The sequence below is a fragment of the Somniosus microcephalus genome, chromosome 4 (genome assembly GCF_052327205.1).
Source record: "Somniosus microcephalus isolate GS21.2 chromosome 4, FLI_Smic_1.0, whole genome shotgun sequence".
Lineage (NCBI taxonomy): Eukaryota > Metazoa > Chordata > Chondrichthyes > Squaliformes > Somniosidae > Somniosus > Somniosus microcephalus.
The window spans coordinates 5,591,680-5,617,011 of NC_140990.1; the positions used below are offsets into that span (position 1 = coordinate 5,591,680).

The 25,332-nt window shown below is 51.1% G+C and overlaps 1 protein-coding gene across 1 annotated transcript in view; it reads right to left on the reverse strand.

Annotated features, from left to right (window-relative positions):
• Positions 1 to 25,332, reverse strand: part of lrp10 (low density lipoprotein receptor-related protein 10) — a 38,950-nt gene that overhangs the window by 586 nt on the left and 13,032 nt on the right. The window contains 7 exon segments of the mRNA XM_085984303.1: positions 1 to 269; positions 5,886 to 6,015; positions 7,389 to 7,651; positions 7,653 to 8,353; positions 12,569 to 12,753; positions 20,195 to 20,330; positions 21,096 to 21,140. The exon segment at positions 1 to 269 is cut by the window's left edge and continues 586 nt beyond it. Of these exon segments, the coding sequence (XP_085840429.1) occupies positions 1 to 269; positions 5,886 to 6,015; positions 7,389 to 7,651; positions 7,653 to 8,353; positions 12,569 to 12,753; positions 20,195 to 20,330; positions 21,096 to 21,140 (1,729 nt within the window).

Consider the following 25,332-nt stretch of genomic DNA (forward strand, 5'->3'; position numbering starts at 1 on the left):
GCGCCGGGGGAGGAGGAGGAGGAGGAGGCGGTGGGGTGGGCAGTGGGGTCGGCGGTGTCTGGGGCGGCGGGGGCTGGGTTGGCGGAGGGGTCGGGGGCAGGGGCCTGGCCCGCCCGGGAGCGGGTCAGCAGGGCGTAGAGGCGAGTACGCCGGAAGCGGCGGGAGAAGCGGCGGATGTAGCGGTTCCTGCGTCGACGGCGGTGAGGTCGAGGCGGGGGTTCTTGACGCAGGAGCTGGAGGAGCGAGCGGATGTTCCCGATGACGGAGGTCTGGAAGAAAGCAGACGAGAGAGAAAAAAACATTAATCACTTCACAACTCACATTTATCCAGTGCCTTTAACATAGTAGAACGTCCCAAGGTGCTTCACAGGAGCGATTATCAAAGAAACTGACACCGAGCCACATAAGGAGATATTAGGACAGGTGACCAAAAGCTTGGTCAAATAGGTACATAGATACATAGAAGATAGGAGCAGGAGTCGGCCATTCGGCCCCTCGAGCCTGCTCCGCCATTCAATGCGATCATGGCTGATCATCCAAATTCAGTACCCTGTCCCTGCTTTCTCTCCATATCCCTTGATCCCTTTAGCCTTAAGAAATATATCCAACTCCTTCTGGAATATATTTAATGTATTGGCCTCTACTGCCTTCTGTGGTAGAGAATTCCACAGGTTCACCACTCTCTGGGTGAAGAAATTCCTCCTCATCTCAGTCCTAAATGGCTTACCCCTTATCCTTAGACTGTGACCCCTGGTTCTGGACTCCTCGACCATCGGGAACATCCTTCCTGCATCTAGTCTGTCCAGTCCTGTCAGAATTTTATAAGTTTCAATGAGATCCCCTCTCAATCTTCTGAACTCCAGTGAGTATAAGCCCAATCGACATAATCTCTCCTCATATGTCATTCCTGCCATCCCAGGTATCAGCCTGGTGAATCTTCGCTGAACTCCTTCCATGGCAAGAACATCCTTCCTCCGATAAGGCGACCAAAACTGCACACAATACTCAAGATGTGGTCTCACCAAGGCCCTGTATAACTGCAGCAAGACATCCTTGTTCCTGTACTCAAACCCTCTCGCTACGAAGGCCAACATGCCATTTGCCTTCTTAACCGCCTGCTGCAGCTGCATGCTTACCTTCAGCGACTGGTGCACAAAGATACTCAGGTCTCGTTGCACTTCCCCTTCTCCCAATCTATTGCCATTCAGATAATAATCTGCCTTCCTGTTTTTGCCACCAAAGTGGATAACCTCACATTTATCCACGTTATATTGCATCTGCCATGCTTTTGCCCAATCACCCAACCTGTCCAAATCATCCTGGAGTTTCATCGGCATCCTCCTCACAGCAAACACACCCACCCAGCTTTGTGTCGTCTGCAAATTTGGAGATATTACATCTAGTTCCCTCGTCTCGATCCTTAATATATATTGTGAATAGCTGGGGTCCAAGGACCGATCCCTGCGGTACCCCACTAGTCACTGCCTGCCACTCGGAAAAAGACCCGTTTATTCCAACTCTTTGCTTTCTGTCTGCCAACCAGTTCTCTATCCAAGTCAATACCTTGCCCCCAATCCCATGTGCCTTAACTTTACATGCTAATCTCTTATGCGGGACCTTATCGAAAGCCTTCTGAAAGTCCAAATACACCACATCCACTGGTTCTCCCTTATCTATTCTACCAGTTACATCCTCAAAAAATTCCAGTAGATTAGTCAAGCACGATTTACCTTTTGTAAATCCATGTTGACTTTGTCCGATCCTGTCACTGTTTTCCAAGTGCTCTGCCATTACATCTTTTATAATGGACTCTAGCATTTTCCCCACTATCGATGTCAGGCTTACCAGTCTGTAATTCCCCATTTTCTCTCCACCACCTTTTTTGAATAGTGGGGTAACATTAGCTACCCTCCAATCCATGGGTACTGTTCCAGATTCCATCGAATGCTGGAAGATGACCAGCAATGCATCTACTATTTCTAGGGCCACTTCCTTAAGTACCCTGGGATGTAGATTATCAGGCCCTGGGGATTTATCGGCCTTCAATCCCATCAATTTCCCGAACACCATTTCCCTACAAATACTGATTTCTTTCAGTTCCTCCCTCTCATTAGTCCCTATGTTCCCCGACATCTCTGGGAGGTTATTTGTGTCCTCCTTTGTGACGGCAGAACCAAAATATGTATTTAGTTGGTCTGCCATTTCTTTGTTCCCCATTATAAATACGATCATGGCCGATCTTGGGCTCAAAGCCACTTCCCAGCCCGCTCCCCATAACCCTTCACTCCCTTATCTTGCAAAAATCTGTCTATCTCCACCTTAAATGTATTTAATGACCCAGCCTCCACAGCTCCCTGGGGCAGAGAATTCCACAGATTTACGACCCTCCGAGAGAAGAAATTCCTCCTCATCTCGGTTCTAAAGGGGCGACCCTTTATTCTGAAACTATGCCCCCTAGTTCTAGATTTCCCCACGAGGGGAAACATCCTCTCTGCATCTACCCTGTCGAGCCCCCTCAGAATCTTATATGTTTCAATAAGATCCCCTCTCATTCTTCTAAACTCCAATGAGTATAAGCCCAACCTGCTCAATCTTGGAGAGGTTTAGGGAGGGGATTCCAAAGCTTAGGGCCCCGGCAGCTTAAGGCAAGGCCCCCGATGGCGGAGCGATTAAAATCAGCGGGGCGGTGGCGGGGGGGGGGGATGCTCAAGAGGCCAGAATTGGAGGAGCGCCGAGATCTCGGAGGGTTGTAGGGGCTGGAGGAGGTTACAGAGATTGGGAGAGGACCATGGAAGGGATTTGAAAACAAGGATGGAGAATTTTTTTAAACCGAGTCGTCGCCGGACCGGGGAACCAATGTAGGTCAGTGAGCACAAGGGGAGATCGGTGAACGGGGCTCGGTGCGAGTTAGGACACGGGGCAGGCGAGTTTCGGATGAGCGGATGGTTACGGAGGGCGGAACTTGGGAGGCCGGCCAGGGACTAGTCAAGTCTGGAGCGGCAAGGTTAATTTTCTGGCAAATCGCAAACCCCTCCCTCCAGGATGTTACCTGGGCTGGAGCGCTTCAGCTATGAAGAGAGACTGGACAGGCTGGGGTTGTTTTCCTTAGAGCAGAGAAGGCTGAGGGGGGACCTGACTGAGGTGTACAAAATTATGAGGGGCATAGATAGGGTAGATAGAAAGGAACTTTTCCCCTTAGTAGAGGGATCAATAACCAGGGGGCATAGATTCAAGGTAAGGGGCAGGGGGTTTAAAAAAGGTGGTCAAGAAAAAGCGGGGAATTATAGACCGGTAAGCCTGACATCGGTAGTGGGGAAAATGCTAGAGTCCATTATAAAAGATGTAATAGCAGAGCACTTGGAAAACAGTGACAGGATCGGAAAAAGTCAACATGGATTTACAAAAGGGAAATCATGCTTGACTAATCTACTGGAATTTTTTGAGGATGGAACTGGTAAAATAGATAAGGGAGAACCAGTGGATGTGGTGTATTTGGACTTTCAGAAGGCTTTCGATAAGGTCCCACATAAGAGATTAGCGTGCAAAATTAAGGCACATGGGATTGGGGGCAAGGTATTGACTTGGATAGAGAACTGGTTGGCGGACAGAAAGCAAAGAGTTGGAATAAACGGGTCGTTTTCCGAGTGGCAGGCAGTGACTAGTGGGGTACCGCAAGGATCGGTCCTAGGACCCAGCTGTTCACAATATATATTAATGATCTGGACGAGGGAATTGGATGTAATATCTCCAAATTTGCAGACGACACAAAGCTGGGTGGGTGGGTAAGCTGTGAGGAGGATGTCGTGAAACTCCAGTACGATTTGGACAGATTGGGTGATTGGGCAGAAACATGGCAAATGCACTATAATGTGGATAAATGTGAGGTTATCCACTTTGGTGGCAAAAACAGGAAGGCAGGTTATTATTTGAATGGCAATAGATTGGGAGAAGGGGAAGTGCAAAGAGACCTGGGTGTTCTTGTGCACCAGTCGCTGAAGGTAAGCATGCAGGTGCAGCAGGCGGTTAAGAAGGCAAATGGTATGTTGGCCTTCGTAGCAAGAGGGTTCGAGTACAGGAATAAGGATGTCTTGCTACAGTTGTACAGGGCCTTGGTGAGACCGCACCTTGAGTATTGTGTGCAGTTTTGGTCGCCTTACCTGAGGAAGGACGTACTTGCCATGGAGGGAGTGCAGCGAAGATTCACCAGGCTGATACCTGGGATGGCAGGAATGACGTATGAGGAGAGATTGGGTCGACTGGGCTTATATTCACTGGAGTTTAGAAGATTGAGAGGGGATCTCATCGAAACTTATAAAATTCTATCAGGCCTGGACAGACTAGATGCAGGAAGGATGTTTCTGATGGTCGGGGAGTCCAGAACCAGGGGTCATAGTCTAAGGATAAGGGGTAAGCCATTTAGGACTGAAATGAGGAGGAATTTCTTCACCCAGAGAGTGGTGAACCTGTGGAATTCTCTGCCACAGAGGGCGGTGGAGGCCAATTCATTAAATATATTCAAAAAAGAGTTGGATATATTTCTTGAGGCTAAAGGGATCAAGGGCTATGGGGAGAAGGCAGGGACAGGGTACTGAATTTGGATGATCAGCCATGATCTCATTGAATGGCAGAGCAGGCTCGAGGGGCCGAATGGCCTACTCCTGCTCCTATCTTCTATGTTTAGAGGGGATTTGAGGAAAAACTTTTTCACCCAGAGGGTGGTTGGAATCTGGAACTCACTGCCTGAAAGGGTGGTAGAGGCAGGAACCCTCACAACATTCAAGAAGCATTTAGATGAGCACTTGGAACGCCATAGCATACAAGGCTACGGACCAAGTGCTGGAAAATGGGATTGCATAGAAACATAGAAGATAGGAGCAGGAGTAGGCCATTCGGCCCCTCGAGCCTGCTCCGCCATTCAATGAGATCATGGCTGATCATCCAAATTCAGTACCCTGTCCCTGCCTTCTCCCCATATCCCTTGATCCCTTTAGCCTTAAGAAATATATCCAACTCCTTCTTGAATATATTTAATGAATTGGCCTCAACCGCCCTCTGTGGTAGAGAATTCCACAGGTTCACCACTCTCTGGGTGAAGAAATTCCTCCTCATTTCTGTCCTAAATGGCTTACCCCTTATCCTTAGACTGTGACCCCTGGTTCTGGACTCCCCCGCCATCGGGAACATCCTTCCTGCATCTAGTCTGTCTAGTCCTGTTAGAATTTTATAAGTTTCAATGAGATCCCCTCTCATTCTTCTAAACTCCAGCGAGTATAAGCCCAATCGACCCAATCTCTCCTCATACGTCATTCCTGCCATCCCAGGTATCAGTCTGGTGAATCTCCGCTGCACTCCCTCCATGGCAAGAACATCCTTCCTCAGATAAGGCGACCAAAACTGCACACAATACTCAAGGTGTGGTCTTACCAAGGCCCTGTACAACTGCAGCAAGACATCCTTGCTCCTGTATTCAAACCCTCTCGCTATAAAGGCCAACATGCCTTTTGCCTTCTTAACCGCCTGCTGCACCTGCATGCTTACCTTCAGCGACTGAAGGTAAGCATGATAGGGCTTGATGGCCGGCGCGGACACAATGGGCCGAAGGGCCTCTTTCTGTGCTGTATAACTCTATGACACCTTGGCGCGTGATTCGGCCTCTCCCGATGCAGGGTTCTACGCATGCTGGGCTCCCTCCTGCAGCTCGGCGCCATTCTTCACAGGTGTCACACGGGGAGCAGGGGACATGACATACTCACCTGGGCCCCTCACACACAAGCACAGGCCGCAAAATCGTGGCGGGTTTGTTGCTCAGTGTCTGGGGCTCAATAACCACACAACAGAGCGCAGGGCTCGATCCCCTCACCCCCCGCCAGCGCTAAGGGACTTACGTCATTGGGGTTCTCCGTCGGAAAGTCTTCCACAGGCGGGATGGCTCCCTGGGCGATTAGCTGTCCGTAAGACGGGGGAGCTCGACGTTGAACCATCTCCGCTTCCATCCGAGCAAGCGGGGTGAACAAGCTAAAGGCCACAACAGACACAGGGTTAGACACAGAGTGAAGCTCCCTCTACACTGTCCCATCAAACACTCCCAGGGCAGGTACAGCACGGGTTAGATACAGAGTAAAGCTCCCTCTACACTGTCCCACCAAACACTCCCAGGGCAGGTACAGCACCGGTTAGATACAGAGTAAAGCTCCCTCTACACTGTCCCATCAAACACTCCCAGGGCAGGTACAGCACAGATTACATACAGAGTAAAGCTCCCTCTACACTGTCCCATCAAACACTCCCAGGGCAGGTACAGCACGGGTTAGATACAGAGTAAAGCTCCCTCTACACTGTCCCATCAAACACTCCCAGGGCAGGTACAGCACGGGTTAGATACAGAGTAAAACTCCCCCGACACTCTCCCATCAAACACTCCCAGGGCAGGTACAGCACCGGTTAGATACAGAGTAAAGCTCCCTCTACACTGTCCCATCAAACACTCCCAGGGCAGGTACAGCACGGGTTAGATACAGAGTAAAGCTCCCTCTACACTGTCCCATCAAACACTCCCAGGGCAGGTACAGCACAGATTACGTACAGAGTAAAGCTCCCTCTACACTGTCCCATCAAACACTCCCAGGGCATGTACAGCACGGGTTAGATACAGAGTAAAGCTCCCTCTACACTGTCCCATCAAACACTCCCAGGGCAGGTACAGCATGAGTTAGATATGTAGTAAAGCTCTCTCTACACTGTCCGATCAAACACTCCCAGGGCAGGTACAGCACGGGTTAGATACAGAGTAAAGCTCCCTCTACACTGTCCCATCAAACACTCCCAGGGCAGGTACAGCACGGGATAGATACAGAGTAAAGCTCCCTCTACACTGTCCCATCCAGCACTCCCAGGGCAGGTACAGCATGGGTTAGATACAGAGTAAAGCTCCCTCTACACTGTCCCATCAAACACTCCCAGGGCAGGTGCAGCACGGGTTAGATACAGAGTAAAGCTCCCTCTACACTGTCCCATCAAACACTCCCAGGGCAGGTACAGCACGGGTTAGATACAGAGTAAAGCTCCCTCTACACTGTCCCATCAAACACTCCCAGGGCAGGTACAGCACGGGTTAGATACAGAGTAAAGCTCCCTCTACACTGTCCCATCAAACACTCCCAGGGCAGGTACAGCACGGGTTAGATATGTAGTAAAGCTCTCTCTACACTGTCCGATCAAACACTCCCAGGGCAGGTACAGCATGGGTTAGATATGTAGTAAAGCTCTCTCTACACTGTCCGATCAAACACTCCCAGGGCAGGTACAGCACGGGTTAGATACAGAGTAAAGCTCCCTCGACACTGCCCCCCATCAGATACAAAGCCCTCCACCCCGCCACCCCTCCCTACCTGTACTGGCTGGTCCTCAGGGAGTAGAGCTTGCAGGTGCATCCCATGGCGACCACGAGGAGGAGCCCGCAGACAAGGCTGCCCACCACAGCCGCCGTGGCCACCTTGCGGGGCAGCGGCCGCTCGCAGTCCCGCTCGTCGCTGCCGTCCGCGCAGTCCGGCTGCCCGTCGCAGGCCCAGGTCTCGAAGACGCAGCGGTCGTCGGCGCAGTGGAAGGTCCCCGGCTGGCACTGGCGGCATCCCCTCTCGTCCGCCCCCCCCCGGGCAGTAGGTCTGGTAGTTGCAGCGGTCAGCCAGCCCGTAGCAGGACCCACCGCGGTCCCCACACGGGTAGCGGCCAGCCTGGCAGCGGGGGCAGCCCCGCTCGTCCCTCCCGCCCTCGCAGTCCCAGGTGCCGTCGCAGCGCTGGCCGGGGGAGTAGCAGGCGGGCGAGCCCCCGTCCAGGCAGGGGTGCTGCCAGGGCGGGCAGTAGCCCCGCACTTGGTAGGTGGCGTTGAAGCCCCCCGGGCCCCAGCCGCCTGCGGAGCGGTAGCGCACGAGTGCCGCGCCCGAGGCAGTGCCCAGCGAGCGGGCAGGGGCGCGCGGGCGCCCTCCCCCGCCCTCCCTCGTGTTGTCCAGGTAGCTCAGCTCCGCCAGCGGCTGGAGGGGCCCCAGCCTCCCGGGCTGCCCCTCATAGACCTCCAGCCGGTCACCCCGGCCCAGCGCCAGCCGCGGGAAGCTCAGCAGCAGTGGGCGCCGGTCGCCCGTGTCGATGCTCCAGCTGCAGTCGCAGGCCGGACGCCGCTCGCCCGGTCCCGCCCCGTAATCAGGCGAGGAGAAGGCGCCGTAGAAACCGCCCAGCTCCCACGCGCCGCTGCACGGGATAGGGGGGGCAGGGGGACGGGGCGTCCTCGGGCTGCACAGGTGGGAGGCGGGGAGGCAGTCACCGTTCCCGCAGAGCGTCCATCCAGCTTGGCACGGAGAACCTGCGGAGAGAAGGAGATTCAGCGAGGTGATACAACAACAATGGCATGGCGCCTCCGACAGTGCAGTGCTTCCTCAGTACTGCCCCTCCGACAGTGCGGCACTCCCTCAGTACTGCCCCTCCGACGGTACAGCGCTCCCTCAGTACTGCCCCTCCGACAGTGCGGCACTCCCTCAGTAATGCCCCTCCGACAGTGCAGCGCTCCCTCAGTACTGCCCCTCCGACAGTGCAGCGCTCCCTCAGTACTGCCCCTCCGACAGTGCGGCACTCCCTCAGTACTGCCCCTCCGACGGTACAGCGCTCCCTCAGTACTGCCCCTCCGACAGTGCAGCACTCCCTCAGTAATGCCCCTCCGACAGTGCAGCGCTCCCTCAGTACTGCCCCTCCGACAGTGCAGCGCTCCCTCAGTACTGCCCCTCCGACAGTGCGGCACTCCCTCAGTACTGCCCCTCCGACGGTACAGCGCTCCCTCAGTACTGCCCCTCCGACAGTGCAGCACTCCCTCAGTACTGCCCCTCCAACAGTGCAGCACTCCCTCAGTACTGAGCCTCCGACAGTGCGGCGCTCCCTCAGTACTGCCCCTCCGACAGTGCGGCGCTCCCTCAGTACCGCCCCTCCGACAGTGCGGCACTCCCTCAGTACCGCCCCTCCGACAGTGCGGCACTCCCTCAGTACTGCCCCTCCGACGGTACAGCGCTCCCTCAGTACTGCCCCTCCGACAGTGCGGCACTCCCTCTGTACTGACCCTCCGTCAGTGCAGCGCTCCCTCTGTACTGCCCCTCCGACAGTGCAGCGCTCCCTCAGTACTGCCCCTCCGACAGTGCAGCGCTCCCTCTGTACTGCCCCTCCGACAGTGCAGCGCTCCCTCAGTACTGCCCCTCCGACAGTGCAGCGCTCCCTCAGTACTGCCCCTCCGACAGGGCAGCGCTCCCTCTGTACTGCCCCTCCGACAGTGCAGCACTCCCTCAGTACTGCCCCTCCGTCAGTACTGCGGAATTGAGTAGAGTGGATTGGGAAAATAGATTAAAGGGTAAGACGATACATGATCAGTGGTGTACATTTAAGGAGTTATTTTACAACTTCCAAAAAATATATATTCCACTGAGAAGAAAAGGGTGTAAAAGAAAAGACAGCCATCCATGGCTAAGTAAAGAAATTAAGGATAGTATTCGACTAAAAGCAAAGGCATATAAGGGAGCCAAATCTAGTGGGAGGATAGAGGATTGGGAAAACTTTAAAAGACAGCAAAAAATAACAAAAAGATTGATTAAGAAAGGGAAGATAGATTATGAAAGTAAATTAGCAAAAAATATAAAAACAGATAGTAAGAGTTTTTATAGTTATATAAAAAGAAAAAGGGTGGCTAAAGTAAATGTTGGTCCCTTAGAGGATGAGACCGGGAAATTAATGGTGGGAAATATGGAGATGGCAAAAACACTGAATGAATATTTTGTATCAGTCTTTACACTAGAAGACATTAAGAATGTCCCAACACTGGACAAACAGGGGGCTATAGGGGGGGAGGAGCTAAACACGATCAAAATCACTAAGGAAGTGGTACTCGGTAAAATAATGGGAACCAAGGCGGATAAATCACCTGGACCTGATGGCTTACATCCTAGGGTCTTGAGGGAAGTGGCGGTAGGGATTGTGGATGCATTGGTAATAATTTTCCAAAACTCCCTGGACTCAGCAAAGGTCCCGGCAGACTGGAAAACAACTAATGTAACACCCTTATTTAAAAAGGGCAGTAGACAGAAGGCTGGAAACTATAGACCGGTTAGCCTAACATCTGTGGTAGGTAAAATTTTGGAGTCCATTATTAAGGAGACAGTAACAGGACATTTGGATAATCATAATTTAATAGGACAAAGTCAGCATGGTTTTATGAAGGGGAAGTCATGTTTGACAAATTTGCTGGAGTTCTTTGAGGAAGTAACATATAGGGTGGATAAAGGGGAACCAGTGGACGTAGTGTATTTAGACTCCCAAAAGGCATTTGACAAGGTGCCACACAAAAGATTATTGCTTAAGATAAAAAATCACGGGATTGGGGGTAATATTCTGGCATGGATAAAGGATTGGCTATCTAACAGAAGGCAGAGAGTTGGGATAAATGGTTCATTCTCAGACTGGCAATCAGTAACTAGTGGTGTTCCGCAGGGGTCAGTGCTGGGTCCCCAACTCTTTACAATCTATATTAACGATTTGGAGGAGGGGACCGAGTGTAACATATCAAAGTTTGCAGATGATACTAAGATGGGAGGGAAAGTAGTGAGTGAGGAGGACATAAAAAACCTGCAAGGGGACATAGACAGGCTAAGTAAGTGGGCAGAGATTTGGCAGATGGAATACAATACTGGAAAGTGTGAGGTTATGCACTTTGGCAGGAAAAATCGTAGAGCAAGTTATTATCTTAATGGCAAGAAACTGGAAAGTACTGAAGTACAAAGGGATCTGGGGGTCCTGGTGCACGAAACTCAAAAGGTTAGTATGCAGGTGCAGCAAGTGATTAAGAAGGCCAATGGAATGTTGGCTTTCATTGCTAGGGGGATAGAATATAAAAATAGGGAGGTATTGCTTCAGTTGTACAAGGTATTGGTGAGACCGCACCTGGAATACTGCATACAGTTTTGGTGTCCATACTTAAGAAAAGACATACTTGCTCTCGAGTCAGAACAAAGAAGGTTCACTCGGTTAATCCCGGGGATGAGGGGATGGACATATGAGGAGAGGTTGAGTAGATTGGGACTCTACTCATTGGAGTTCAGAAGAATGAGAGGCGATCTTATTGAAACATATAAGATTGTGAAGGGGTTGGGTCGGGTGGATGCGGGGAGGATGTTCCCGATGATGGGTGAAACTAGAACTAGGGGGCATAGTCTTAGAATAAGGGGCTGCTCTTTCAAAACTGAGATGAGGAGGAACTACTTCACTCAGAGGGTGGTAGGTCCATGGAATATGCTGCCCCAAAAAGCTGTAGAAGCTACATCATTACATAAATTTAAAACAGAAATAGACAGTTTCCTAGAAGTAAAGGGAATTAAGGGTTACGGGGAGCGGGCAGGAATTTGGACATGAGTCTAGGTTCGGATCGGACATGGCCCTGTGGGTAGCGGAGCAGGCCCAGGGGCCGTGTAGCCTGATCCTGCTGCTATTTCGTGTGTCTAATTCTGTTAGATTCAGGAGATGATTCTGTGATAGTAGATTGGCGGTTAGGATCAGATCAGCCATGATCTTATTGAATGGCGGAGCAGGCTCGAGGGGCCGATTGGCCTACTCCTGCTCCTATTTCTTATGTTCTTATGTACTGCCCCTCCGACAGTGCGGCGCTCCCTCAGTACTGCCCCTCCGACAGTGCGACGCTCCCTCAGTACTGCCCCTCCGACAGTGCAGCGCTCCCTCAGTACTGCCCCTCCGACAGTGCGGCGCTCCCTCAGTACTGCCCCTCCGACAGTGCCGGGCTCCCTCAGTACTGCCCCTCCGACAGTGCAGCATTCCCTCAGTACTGCCCCTCCGACAGTGCAGCGCTCCCTCAGTACTGCCCCTCCGACAGTGCAGTGCTCCCTCAGTACTGCCCCCTCCGACAGTGCGGCGCTCCCTCAGTACTGCCCCTTCGACAATGCGGCGCTCCCTCAGTACTGCCCCTCCGTCAGTGCGGCGCTCCCTCAGTACTGCCCCTCTGACAGTGCGGCGCTCCCTCAGTACTGTCCCTCCGACAGTGCGGCGCTCCCTCAGTACTGCCCCTCCGACAGTGCGGCGCTCCCTCAGTACTGTCCCTCCGACAGTGCGGTGCTCCCTCAGTACTGCCCCTCGGACAGTGCGGCGCTCCCTCAGTACTGTCCCTCCGACAGTGCGGCGCTCCCTCAGTACTGAGCACCGGGGAGTGTCGGTCTGGATTGGGCTGGGGACTGGGGACTTGAACCCACGACCTTTAGCCTGGGGGGCGAGAGTGGGCTGGCCACGACTGGACAGATAGGAATGGAACCAGGCGAAGGCAGTCCCACCCAGCCGGACGACAGGGGAGAGATGTTGGAGGAGGATGGTGTGGTCAGTCGCTTGAAAGGCCGGATTTGTCCCCCAGGCTCCCGGAGGGGTGAGAGGTCACTGACTGCCCTTCATCGCCCTCTGACCTGTGGCTGGACTTGACGCTTGCCCCTTCCCACGCCCACCTTTCCCCACAACCACCCCCCCACCCCCATCCTCCCCAGCTCACCTTTGATATAGGAGAGCTTGAACGCGGAGTGTCTGGAGTATCCGGACGTGAAGTGGATGTAGACTTTCCCACCGGAGAAGGTCAGAGTTCGGGGCCAGGAATTGCCGCACAGCCTGCTGGGAGGTTGGCCGGAGGTCCAGATGGTCAGCAGCCCCGAGTAGCAAGCCAGGTCAAAGGCCTCGAAGCTGGAAGGGGGCAGGAGAAGAACAGGCCAGTCAAATCCGCCCGAGCGGCGGTGGGATATTCGACTGTGGCAGGCGGCCCCAATCCCCATTCTCACCCGAAGAGCGCGTTAAACCTCCCCCCCGTCTCCCCACCCACCCAGCACCCGCACCACCCCATCCCTCCCCCCCCCCAGAAGGCTCATTCTCATAGAGTCATAAAAGAGGCCCTTCGGCCCATCGTGTCCACGCCGGCCATCAAGCCCTGTCTATTCTAATCCCATTTTCCAGCACTTGGTCCGTAGCCTTGTATGCTGTGGCGTTTCAAGTGCTCATCTAAATGCTTCTTGAATGTTGTGAGGGTTCCTGCCTCTACCACCCTTTCAGGCAGTGAGTTCCAGATTCCAACCACCCTCTGGGTGAAAAAGTTTTTCCTCAAATCCCCTCTAAACCTCCTGCCCCTTACCTTGAATGTATGCCCCCTTGTTAGTGACCCCTCTACTAAGGGGGAAAGTTCCTTTCTATCTACCCTATCTATGCCCCTCATAATGTTGTACACCTCAATCAGGTCCTCCCCCTCAGCTTTCTCTGCTCTAAGGAAAACAACCCCAGCCTGTCCAGTCTCTCTTCATAGCTGAAGCGCTCCAGCCCAGGTACCATCCTGGTGAATCTCCTCTGCACCCTCTCCAATGCAATCACATCCTTCCTATAGTGTGGCGACCAGAACTGCACACAGTATTCCAGCTGTGGCCTAACCAGCGTTTTGTACAGCTCCATCATAACCTCCCTGCTCTTATATTCTATGCCTCGGCTAATGAAGGCAAGTATCCCATATGCCTTTTTAACCACCTTATCCACCTGTCCTGCTGCCTTCAGGGATCTCACTCCTCCAACAGCAGCCTGGAGCATAAAAACATAAGAATTAGGAGCAGGAGTAGGCCATACGGCCCCTCGAGCCTGCTCCGCCATTCAATAAGATCATGGCTGATCATCGACCTCAACTCCAGTTTCCCGCCCGATCTCCATATCCCTTGATTCCCCTAGAGTCCAAAAATCAATCGATCTCAGCCTTGAATATACTCAAAGACTCAGCATTCACAGCCCTCTGGGGCAGAGAATTCCAAAGATTCACAACCCTCTGAGTGAAGAAATTCCTCCTCATCTCAGTCTTAAATGGCCGACCCCTTATCCTGAGACTATGCCCCCTAGTTCTAGACACTCCAGCCAGGGGAAACAACCTCTCGGCATCTACCCTGTCAATCCCCCTCAGAATCTTATATGTTTCAATGAGATCACCTCTCATTCTTCTAAACTCCAGACAGTATCGGCCCATTCTACACACTCCCTCATCATAGGACAGCCCTCTCCTCCCAGGAATCAATCTAGTGAACCTTCGTTGCACCGCCTCCAAGGCAAGTATATCCTTCCTTAGATAAGGAGACCAAAACTGTGCCCAGTACTCCAGGTGTGGTCTCACCAAGGCCCTGTACAATTGTAGCCAGACTTCCTTACTCTTATATACTCCAACCCCCTTGCAATAAAGGCCAACATGCCATGTGCCTTCCTTATTGCTTGCTGTACCTGCATGCCAGCTTTCTGTGTTTCTTGCTCGAGGACACCGAGTTGTACAGCACAGAAGGAAGTCATTCGGCCCATCGAGTATATATCATACTAGCTGGGGGGAGCCCGGCTTTGCCAGGGCTGTTTTGGACCGGGCGGTTTAAATCGAGTGCCAGGCTTTGGGGCCCTGTCTGTGTCCCTTTGTGAATCTGGTGCCGGGCAACATTTTAAATCGAGTCCCAGGCTTTAGGGCCCTGTCTGTGTCCCTTTGTGAATCTGCTGCCGGGCAACATTTCTACCTTTTAATACCTTGAAAGATGAAAGTGAAAGTACTTATAAAACGTTTTTGGTAAATCTGATGTTATTTTTAAAAGAGATACTAACTTTCAAAGTAGTTTGAGCTGGAAGCTGAAGTCATGGCAGTGAAACAATGGCTGCCAGATCCCCGAGATGAAAACGATTAGTCCTGCCCACACACACACACACCGATTGGCCAACCATCAGGGGACCGTACTGTAGGATTGGTCAATCGTGACGGCACAGGATTGGTCGAACCTTGACGTCAGTCAATCAATGCTAGCAGATAATGAGTTTAATTTTGAAGGTTTTTTGCATAAGGCGCGAACAATTTTCGTCTGACCGAAAAGTAAATACGCTTACCAGCGTCCCGGAAGCGTAAGCTTTCTTCGGAGGCAATGCGCGCGTAGGTACGCGGTATAACTTTCGAGCGCATAGCCGGACAGACGCACACCCGAGGACAGACAGAAGGACAGACAGAAGGACAGACAGATCGACTCCTTTATATATATAAGATATACTCTCCGACTCAGAGAGCTGGAGAATGCCGTTTGATCTGCTCAGCACTCCTTCTTGTCTGATGGGGCAGATATTGAGGCTGGGTATCACAGAATGGTACAGTGCAGAAGGAGGCCATTCGGCCCATCGTGCCTGTGCCGGCTCTTTGGTAGAGCTGCCCATTTAGTCCCACTCTCCCCTGCTCTTTCCTCGTAGCCCTGCAATTTCCCCCCCCTTCAAGTGTTTATCCAATTCTCTTTTGAAAGTCACTATTGAATCTGCTTCCACAGAAACATAGACGATAGGAGCAGGAGTCGGCCATTCGGCCCTTCGAGCCTGCTCCGCCATTCAATGAAATCATGGCTGATCATCCAAATTCAGTACCCTGTCCCTGCTTTCTCCCCATATCCCTTGATCCCTTTAGCCTTAAGAAATATATCCAACTCTTTCTTGAATATATTTAATGAACTGGCCTCCACCGCCCTCTGTGGCAGAGAATTCCACAGGTTCACCACTCTCTGGGTGAAGAAATTCCTCCTCATTTCAGTCCTAAATGGCTTACCCCTTATCCTTAGACTGTGACCCCTGGTTCTGGACTCCCCGGCCATCAGAAACATCCTTTCTGCATCTAGTCTGTCCAGGCCTGACAGAATTTTATAGGTTTCGATGAGATCCCCTCTCAATCTTCTAAACTCCAGTGAGTATAAGCCCAATTGACACAATCTCTCCTCGTACGTCATTCCTGCCATCCCAGGTATCAGCCTGGTGAATCTTCGCTGCACTCCCTCCATGGCAAGAACGTCCTTCCTCAGGTAAGGTGACCAAAACTGCACACAATACTCAAGGTGCGGTCTCACCAAGGCCCTGTACAACTGCAGCAAGACATCCTTGTTCCTGTACTCAAACCCTCTCGCTACGAAGGCCAACATACGATTTGCCTTCTTAACCGCCTGCTGCACCTGCATGCTTACCTTCAGCGATTGGTGCACAATAACACCCAGGTCTCTTTGCACTTCCCCTTCTCCCAATCTATTGCCATTCAAATAATAATCTGCCTTCCTGTTTTTGCCACCAAAGTGGATAACCTCACATTTATCCACATTATAGTGCATTTGCCATGTTTCTGCCCAATCACCCAACCTGTCCAAATCGTACTGGAGTTTCATGACATCCTCCTCACAGCATACCCTCCCACCCAGCTTTGTGTCGTCTGCAAATTTGGAGATATTACATCCAATTCCCTCGTCCAGATCATTAATATATATTGTGAACCACCGCCCTTTCAGGCAGCGCATTCCAGATCACAACAACTCGCTGCGTAAAGACAATTTTCCTCATCTCCCCCTCTGGTTCCTTTGCCAATTATTCAGGGCTTGACAGGCTAGATGCTTAGAGACTGTTTCCCTGGCTGGAGAGTCAAGAACCAGGGGTCACAGTCTCAGAATAAAAGGGTCGGCCATTTCGGACTGAGATGAGGAGGAATTTCTTCACTCAGAGGGTGGCGAATCTCTGGAATTCTCTGCCCCAGAGGGCTGTGAATGCTGAGTCGTTGAGTATATTCAAGGCTGAGATCGATAGATCTTTGGACTCTCGGGGAATCGAGGGATATGGAGATCGGGCAGGAAAGTGGAGTTGAGGTCGAAGATCAGCCATGATCTTATTGAATGGCGGAGCAGGCTCGAGGGGCCGTGTGGCCGACTCCTGCTCCTAACTTTGATCTTATGCTAGATCTGGGATTCACAGACCAGGAGTCCGTCCACACAGTTAGATCTAGGATTCACAGACCAGGAGTCCGTCCACACAGTTAGATCTAGGATTCAGGGACCAGGAGTCCGTTCACACTGTTAGATCTGGGATTCAGGGACCAGGAGTCCGTTCACACTGTTAGATCTGGGATTCAGGGACCAGGAGTCCGTTCACACTGTTAGATCTGGGATTCAGGGACCAGGAGTCCGTTCACACTGTTAGATCTGGGATTCAGGGACCAGGAGTCCGTTCACACTGTTAGATCTGGGATTCAGGGACCAGGAGTCCGTTCACACTGTTAGATCTGGGATTCAGGGACCAGGAGTCCGTTCACACTGTTAGATCTGGGATTCAGGGACCAGGAGTCCGTTCACACTGTTAGATCTAGGATTCAGGGACCAGGAGTCCGTTCACACTGTTAGATCTGGGATTCAGGGACCAGGAGTCCGTTCACACTGTTAGATCTAGGATTCAGGGACCATGAGTCCGTTCACACTGTTAGATCTAGGATTCAGGGACCAGGAGTCCGTTCACACTGTTAGATCTGGGATTCAGGGACCAGGAGTCCGTTCACACTGTTAGATCTGGGATTCAGGGACCAGGAGTCCGTTCACACTGTTAGATCTGGGATTCAGGGACCAGGAGTCCGTTCACACTGTTAGATCTGGGATTCAGGGACCAGGAGTCCGTTCACACTGTTAGATCTGGGATTCAGGGACCAGGAGTCCGTTCACACTGTTAGATCTGGGATTCAGGGACCAGGAGTCCGTTCACACTGTTAGATCTGGGATTCAGGGACCAGGAGTCCGTTCAAACAGTTAGATCTAGGATTCAGGGACCAGGAGTCCATTCACACTGTTAGATCTGGGATTCAGGGACCAGGAGTCCGTTCACACTGTTAGATCTGGGATTCAGGGACCAGGAGTCCGTTCACACTGTTCGATCTGGGATTCAGGGACCAGGAGTCCGTTCACACTGTTAGATCTGGGATTCAGGGACCAGGAGTCCGTTCACACTGTTAGATCTGGGATTCAGGGACCAGGAGTCCGTTCACACTGTTAGATCTGGGATTCAGGGACCAGGAGTCCGTTCACACTGTTAGATCTAGGATTCAGGGACCAGGAGTCCGTTCACACTGTTAGATCTGGGATTCAGGGACCAGGAGTCCGTTCACACTGTTAGATCTGGGATTCAGGGACCAGGAGTCCGTGCACACTGTTAGATCTGGGATTCAGGGACCAGGAGTCCGTTCACACTGTTAGATCTAGGATTCAGGGACCAGGAGTCCGTTCACACTGTTAGATCTGGGATTCAGGGACCAGGAGTCCGTTCACACTGTTAGATCTGGGATTCAGGGACCAGGAGTCCGTTCACACTGTTAGATCTGGGATTCAGGGACCAGGAGTCCATTCACACTGTTAGATCTGGGATTCAGGGACCAGGAGTCCGTTCACACTGTTAGATCTGGGATTCAGGGACCAGGAGTCCGTCCACACAGTTAGATCTGGGATTCAGGGACCAGGAGTCCGTTCACACAGTTAGATCTAGGATTCAGGGACCAGGAGTCCGTTCACACTGTTAGATCTGGGATTCAGGGACCAGGAGTCCGTTCACACTGTTAGATCTGGGATTCAGGGACCAGGAGTCCGTTCACACTGTTAGATCTGGGATTCAGGGACCAGGAGTCCGTTCACACTGTTAGATCTAGGATTCAGGGACCAGGAGTCCGTTCACACTGTTAGATCTGGGATTCAGGGACCAGGAGTCCGTTCACACTGTTAGATCTGGGATTCAGGGACCAGGAGTCCGTTCACACTGTTAGATCTGGGATTCAGGGACCGGGAGTCCGTTCACACTGTTAAATCTGGGATTCAGGGACCGGGAGTCCGTTCACACTGTTAGATCTGGGATTCAGGGACCAGGAGTCCGTTCACACTGTTAGATCTAGGATTCAGGGACCGGGAGTCCGTTCACACTGTTAGATCTGGGATTCAGGGACCGGGAGTCCGTTCACACTGTTAGATCTGGGATTCAGGGACCGGGAGTCCGTTCACACTGTTAGATCTGGGATTCAGGGACCGGGAGTCCGTTCACACTGTTAGATCTGGGATTCAGGGACCGGGAGTCCGTTCACACTGTTAGATCTGGGATTCAGGGGCCGGGAGTCCGTTCACACTGTTAGATCTGGGATTCAGGGACCAGGAGTCCGTTCACACTGTTAGATCTGGGATTCAGGGACCAGGAGTCCGTTCACACTGTTAGATCTGGGATTCAGGGACCAGGAGTCCGTTCACACTGTTAGATCTGGGATTCAGGGACCAGGAGTCCGTTCACACTGTTAGATCTAGGATTCAGGGACCAGGAGTCCGTTCACACTGTTAGATCTGGGATTCAGGGACCAGGAGTCCGTTCACACTGTTAGATCTAGGATTCAGGGACCAGGAGTCCGTTTACACTGTTAGATCTGGGATTCAGGGACCAGGAGTCCGTTCACACTGTTAGATCTGGGATTCAGGGACCAGGAGTCCGTTCACACTGTTAGATCTGGGATTCAGGGACCAGGAGTCCGTTCACACTGTTAGATCTGGGATTCAGGGACCAGGAGCCCGTTCACACTGTTAGATCTGGGATTCATGGACCAGGAGTCCGTTCACACTGTTAGATCTAGGATTCAGGGACCAGGAGTCCGTTCACACTGTTAGATCTGGAATTCAGGGACCGGGAGTCCGTTCACACTGTTAGATCTGGGATTCAGGGACCAGGAGTCCGTTCACACTGTTAGATCTAGGATTCAGGGACCAGGACGCTAGGGGAATCTCGGGTAATGGGGAGTTGAGGTAGAAGATCAGCCATGATCTTATTGAATGGTGGAGCAGGCCTCGAAGGGCCGAATGGCCTACTACTGGCTCCTATTTCTTACGTTCTTATGATCTTTAATCTCTGCCCTCTTATTACCGACCCTCCTGCCACTGGAAACAGTTTCTCCTTATTTACTCTTTCAAGACCCCTCGTAATTTTGACCGCCTCTATCAAATCGCTCCTTAACCTTCTCTGCTCCAAGGAGAACAATCCCAGCTTCTCCAGTCTCTCCACGTAACTGAAGTCCCTCATCCCTGGTACCATTCTGGTCAATCTCGCCTTAACCTTCTCTGCTCTAAGGAGAACAACCCCAGCTTCTCCAGTCTCTCCACATAACTGAAGTCCCTCATCCCTGGTACCATTCTAATAAATCTCCTCTGCACCCTCTCCAAGGCCTTGACATCCTTCCTAAAGTGTGGTGCCCAGAATTGGACACGAGACTCCAGCTGGGACCGAAGCCGGTGATTTGTGAAGGATTGGCAGACGGGGCAGGTCCCTCTCTTACCTGATGGTCACCAGCTCTTGGGACGAAGCCTCGATGATCCAGGTGCAATTCAGCTCCTCGAGCCAGTCTCGGGCCACGGGGCTTCGGATAAATCCCTGGAGCTCAGTGTGTCGCTCCGGGACTCCGCCACAGGCACCTGGGAGAGAGGGAGAGAGAGATAGCGAGAGAGAGAGAGAGACCGAGACATGAGAGAGAGAGAGAGACAGAGAGAGAGAGATAGAGAGAGAGAGACAGAGAGAGAGAGAGAGAGAGACCGAGAATTGAGAGAGACACAGAGAGAGAGAGTGAGACAGAGAAAGAGAGAGACAGAGAGAGAGACAGAGAGAGAGACCGAGAATTGAGACAGACACAGAGAGAAAGAGACAGAGAAAGAGACACAGAGAGAGAGAGAGACAGAGAGAGAGACAGAGAGAGAGAGGGAGACAGAGAGAGACCGAGAATTGAGACAGACACAGAGAGAAAGAGAGAGACAGAGAGAGAGACAGAGAGAGACAGAGAGAGAGAGAGACAGAGAGAGAGAGAGAGACAGAGAGACCGAGACATACACACAGACACACATGGAGAGAGAGAGACAGAGAGAGAGACAGAGAAAGAGAGAGACAGAGAGAGAGACAGAGAGACAGAGACAGAGAGAGAGAGAGATAGAGAGAGAGAGAGAGACAGAGAGACCGAGACATACACACAGACACACATGGAGAGAGAGAGACAGAGAGAGAGACAGAGAAAGAGAGAGACAGAGAGAGAGAGACAGAGAGAGAGAGACAGAGAGAGAGAGAGACAGAGAGAGAGAGAGGCAGAGAGAGAGAGATTCTTATTAAACGAGGTGTCCAGTAAATAATTTCTGAATGAGACTTAATTGAATATTTGGGCAAAGACACCCATGAATGAGAGGCTCACTCACCATGGGAGACCTGTCGTCCCAGGATCAGATCCCCACCGGAGAGACCTGCAGACAAAGCAAAGATACAAATATAACTCATCCGAACCCGTCGATTAGATTCCAGCCTGTAACTCACTCCCGAGTATCTGTTATTCTATATATAAACCCCCCAAACCTCTCGATTAGATTCCAGCCTATAACTCACTCCCGGGTATCTGTTATTCTATATATAAACCCCCCTGAACCCCTCGATTAGATTCCAGCCTGTAACTCAACCCTGGGTATCTGTTATTCTATATATAAACCCCCCTGAACCCCTCGATTAGATTCCAGCCTGTAACTCACTCCCGGGTATCTGTTATTCTATATATAAACCCCCCTGAACCCCTCGATTAGATTCCAGCCTGTAACTGACTCCCGGGTATCTGTTATTCTATATATAAACCCCCGAGCCCCTCGATTAGATTCCAGCCTGTAACTCACTCCCGGGTATCTGTTATTCTATATATAAACCCCCCGAACCCCTCGATTAGATTCCAGCCTGTAACTCACTCCCGGGTATCTGTTATTCTATATATAAACCCACCGAACCCCTCGATTAGATTCCAGCCTGTAACTCACTCCCGGGTATCTGTTATTCTATATATAAACCCCCCCCGAACCCCTCGATTAGATTCCAGCCTGCAACTCACTCCCGGGTATCTGTTATTCTATATATAAACCCCCCGAACCCCTCGATTAGATTCCGGCCTGTAACTCACTCCCAGGTATCTGTTATTCTATATATAAACCCCCCCGAACCCCTCGATTAGATTCCAGCCTGTAACTCACTCCCGGGTATCTGTTATTCTGTATATAAACACTCTGAACCCCTTGGTTAGATTCCAGCTTTTAAATCACTCCCGGGTATCTGTTATTCTATATATAAACCCCCTGAACCTCTCGATTAGATTCCAGCCTGTAACTGACTCCCAGGTATCTGTTATTCTATATATAAACCCCCCGAACCCCTCGATTAGATTCCAGCCTGTAACTCACTCCCGGGTATCTGTTATTTTATATATAAACCCCCTGAACCTCTCGATTAGATTCCAGCCTGTAACTGACTCCCAGGTATCTGTTATTCTATATATAAACCCCCCGAACCCCTCGATTAGATTCCAGCCTGTAACTCACTCCCGGGTATCTGTTATTCTGTATATAAACACTCTGAACCCCTTGGTTAGATTCCAGCTTTTAAATCACTCCCGGGTATCTGTTATTCTATATATAAACCCCCCGAACCCCTCGATTAGATTCCAGCCTGTAACTCACTCCCGGGTATCTGTTATTCTATATATAAACCCCCCGAACCCCTCGATTAGATTCCAGCCTGTAACTCACTCCCGGGTATCTGTTATTCTATATATAAACCCCCCGAACCCCTCGATTAGATTCCAGCCTGTAACTCACTCCCGGGTATCTGTTATTCTATATATAAACCCCCCGAACCCCTCGATTAGATTCCAGCCTGTATCTCACTCCCGGGTATCTGTTATTCTATATATAAACCGCCTGAACCCCTCGATTAGATTCCGGCCTGTAACTCACTCCCGGGTATCTGTTATTCTATATATAAACCCCCCGAACCCCTCGATTAGATTCCGGCCTGTAACTCACTCCCAGGTATCTGTTATTCTATTTATAAACCCCCCCGAACCCCTCGATTAGATTCCAGCCTGTAACTCACTCCCGGGTATCTGTTATTCTGTATATAAACACCCTGAACCCCTTGGTTAGATTCCAGCTTTCAAATCACTCCCGGGTATCTGTTATTCTATATATAAACCCGCTGAACCTCTCGATTAGATTCCAGCCTGTAACTGACTCCCAGGTATCTGTTATTCTATATATAAACCCCCCGAACCCCTCGATTAGATTCCAGCCTGTATCTCACTCCCGGGTATCTGTTATTCTATATATAAACCCCCCGAACACCTCGATTAGATTCCAGCCTGTAACTCACTCCCGGGTATCTGTTATTCTATATATAAACCCCCCGAACCCCTCGATTAGATTCCAGCCTGTAACTCACTCCCGGGTATCTGTTATTCTATATATAAACCCCCCCGAACCCCTCGATTAGATTCCAGCCTGTAACTCACTCCCAGGTATCTGTTATTCTATATATAAACCCCCCCGAACCCCTCGATTAGATTCCAGCCTGTAACTCACTCCCGGGTATCTGTTATTCTGTATATAAACACTCTGAACCCCTCCATTAGATTCCAGCTTTTAAATCACTCCCGGGTATCTGTTATTCTATATATAAACCCCCTGAACCTCTCGATTAGATTCCAGCCTGTAACTGACTCCCAGGTATCTGTTATTCTGTATATAAACACTGTGAACCTCGCCCAAATCCGTGCCCATCTTTCTCGGAATGTTTGAATCCCTCCAATCAGGTTTCTACCCTTGCCACAGTACCGAAACGGCTCTCATCAAAGTCACAAATGACATCCTTTGTGACTGTGACAAAGGTAAACTATCCCTCCTCGTCCTCCTTGACTTGTCTGCAGCCTTTGACACAGTTGACCACTCCATCCTCCTCCAACGCCTCTCCACCGTTGTCCAGCTTTGTGGGACTGCACTCGCCTGGTTCCATTCTTATCTATCTAATCGTAGCCAGAGAATCACCTGCTATGTCTTCTCTTCCTGCTCCCGCATCGTTACCTCTGGTGTCCCCAAGGATCTATCCTTGGCCCCCTCCTATTCCTCATCTACATGTTGCCCCTTGGCGACATGATCCGAAAACACAGCCTCAGTTTCCACATGTATGCTGACGACACCCAGCTCTACCTCACTACCTCTTCTCTCGAGCCCTCCACGGTCTCTAAATTGTCAGACTGCTTGTCTGACATCCAGTCCTGGATGAGCAGAGATTTTCTCCAATTAAATATTGGGAAGACCGAAGCCATTGTTTTCGGTCCCTGCCACACACTCCGTTCCCTAGCCACCGACTCCATCCCTCTCCCTAACATCTGTCTGAGGCTGAACCACACTGTTCACAACCTTGGTGTCATATTTGACCCTGAAATGAGCTTCCGACCACATATCCGCAGCATTACAAAGACCGCCTACTTCAACCTCCATAACATCGCCCGTCTCCGCCCTTGCCTCAGCTCATCCGCTGCTGAAACCCTCGTCCATGCCTTTGTTACCTCTAGACTTGACCATTCCAACGCACTCCTGGCCGGCCTCCCACATTCCACCCTACGTAAACTTGAGGTCATCCAAAACCCGGCTGCCCGTGTCCTAACTCGCACCAAGTCCCGTTCGCCCATCACCCCCTGTGCTCGCTGACCTACACTGGCACCCGGTCAAGCAGCGCCTCGATTTCAAAATTCTCATCCTTGTTTTCAAATCAGTCCATGACCTCGCCCCTTCCGATCTCGATCACCTCCACCAGCCCCGACAAACCCCCGAGATATCTGCGCTCCTCCAATTCAGGCCACCGATTTTCCGTCGCTCAACCATTGTGCGGCCGTGCCTTCAGCTGCCTGGGCCCGAACCTCTGGAATTCCCTCCCTAAACCTCTCCGCCTCTCCACCTCTCTTTATCCTTTAAGATGCTCCTTAAATCCTACATCTTTGACCAAGCTTTTGGTCACCTGTCCTAATATCTCCTTATGTGGCGCGGTGTCAAATTGTTGTCTTATATCGCTCCTGTGATGCGCCTTGGGATGTTTTACTACGTTACTGGCGCTATATAAATGCATGATGTTGTTGTTTTATTCTTTACATAAACCCCCCGAACCCCTCGATTAGATTCCAGCCTGTAACTCACTCCCGGGTATCTGTTATTCTATATATAAACCCCCCCGAACCCCTCGATTAGATTCCAGTCTGTAACTCACTCCCGGGTATCTGTTATTCTATATATAAATCCCCGAACCCCTCGATTAGATTCCAGCCTGTAACTCACTCCCGGGTATCTGTTATTCTATATATAAACCCCCCGAACCCCTCGATTAGATTCCAGCCTGTAACTCACTCCCGGGTATCTGTTATTCTATATATAAACCCCCCCGAACCCCTCGATTAGATTCCAGCCTGTAACTCACTCCCGGGTATCTGTTATTCTATATATAAACCCCTCGATTAGATTCCAGCCTGTAACTCACTCCCGGGTATCTGTTATTCTATATATAAACCCCCCCCGAAACCCTCGATTAGATTCCAGCCTGTAACTCACTCCCGGGTATCTGTTATTCTATATA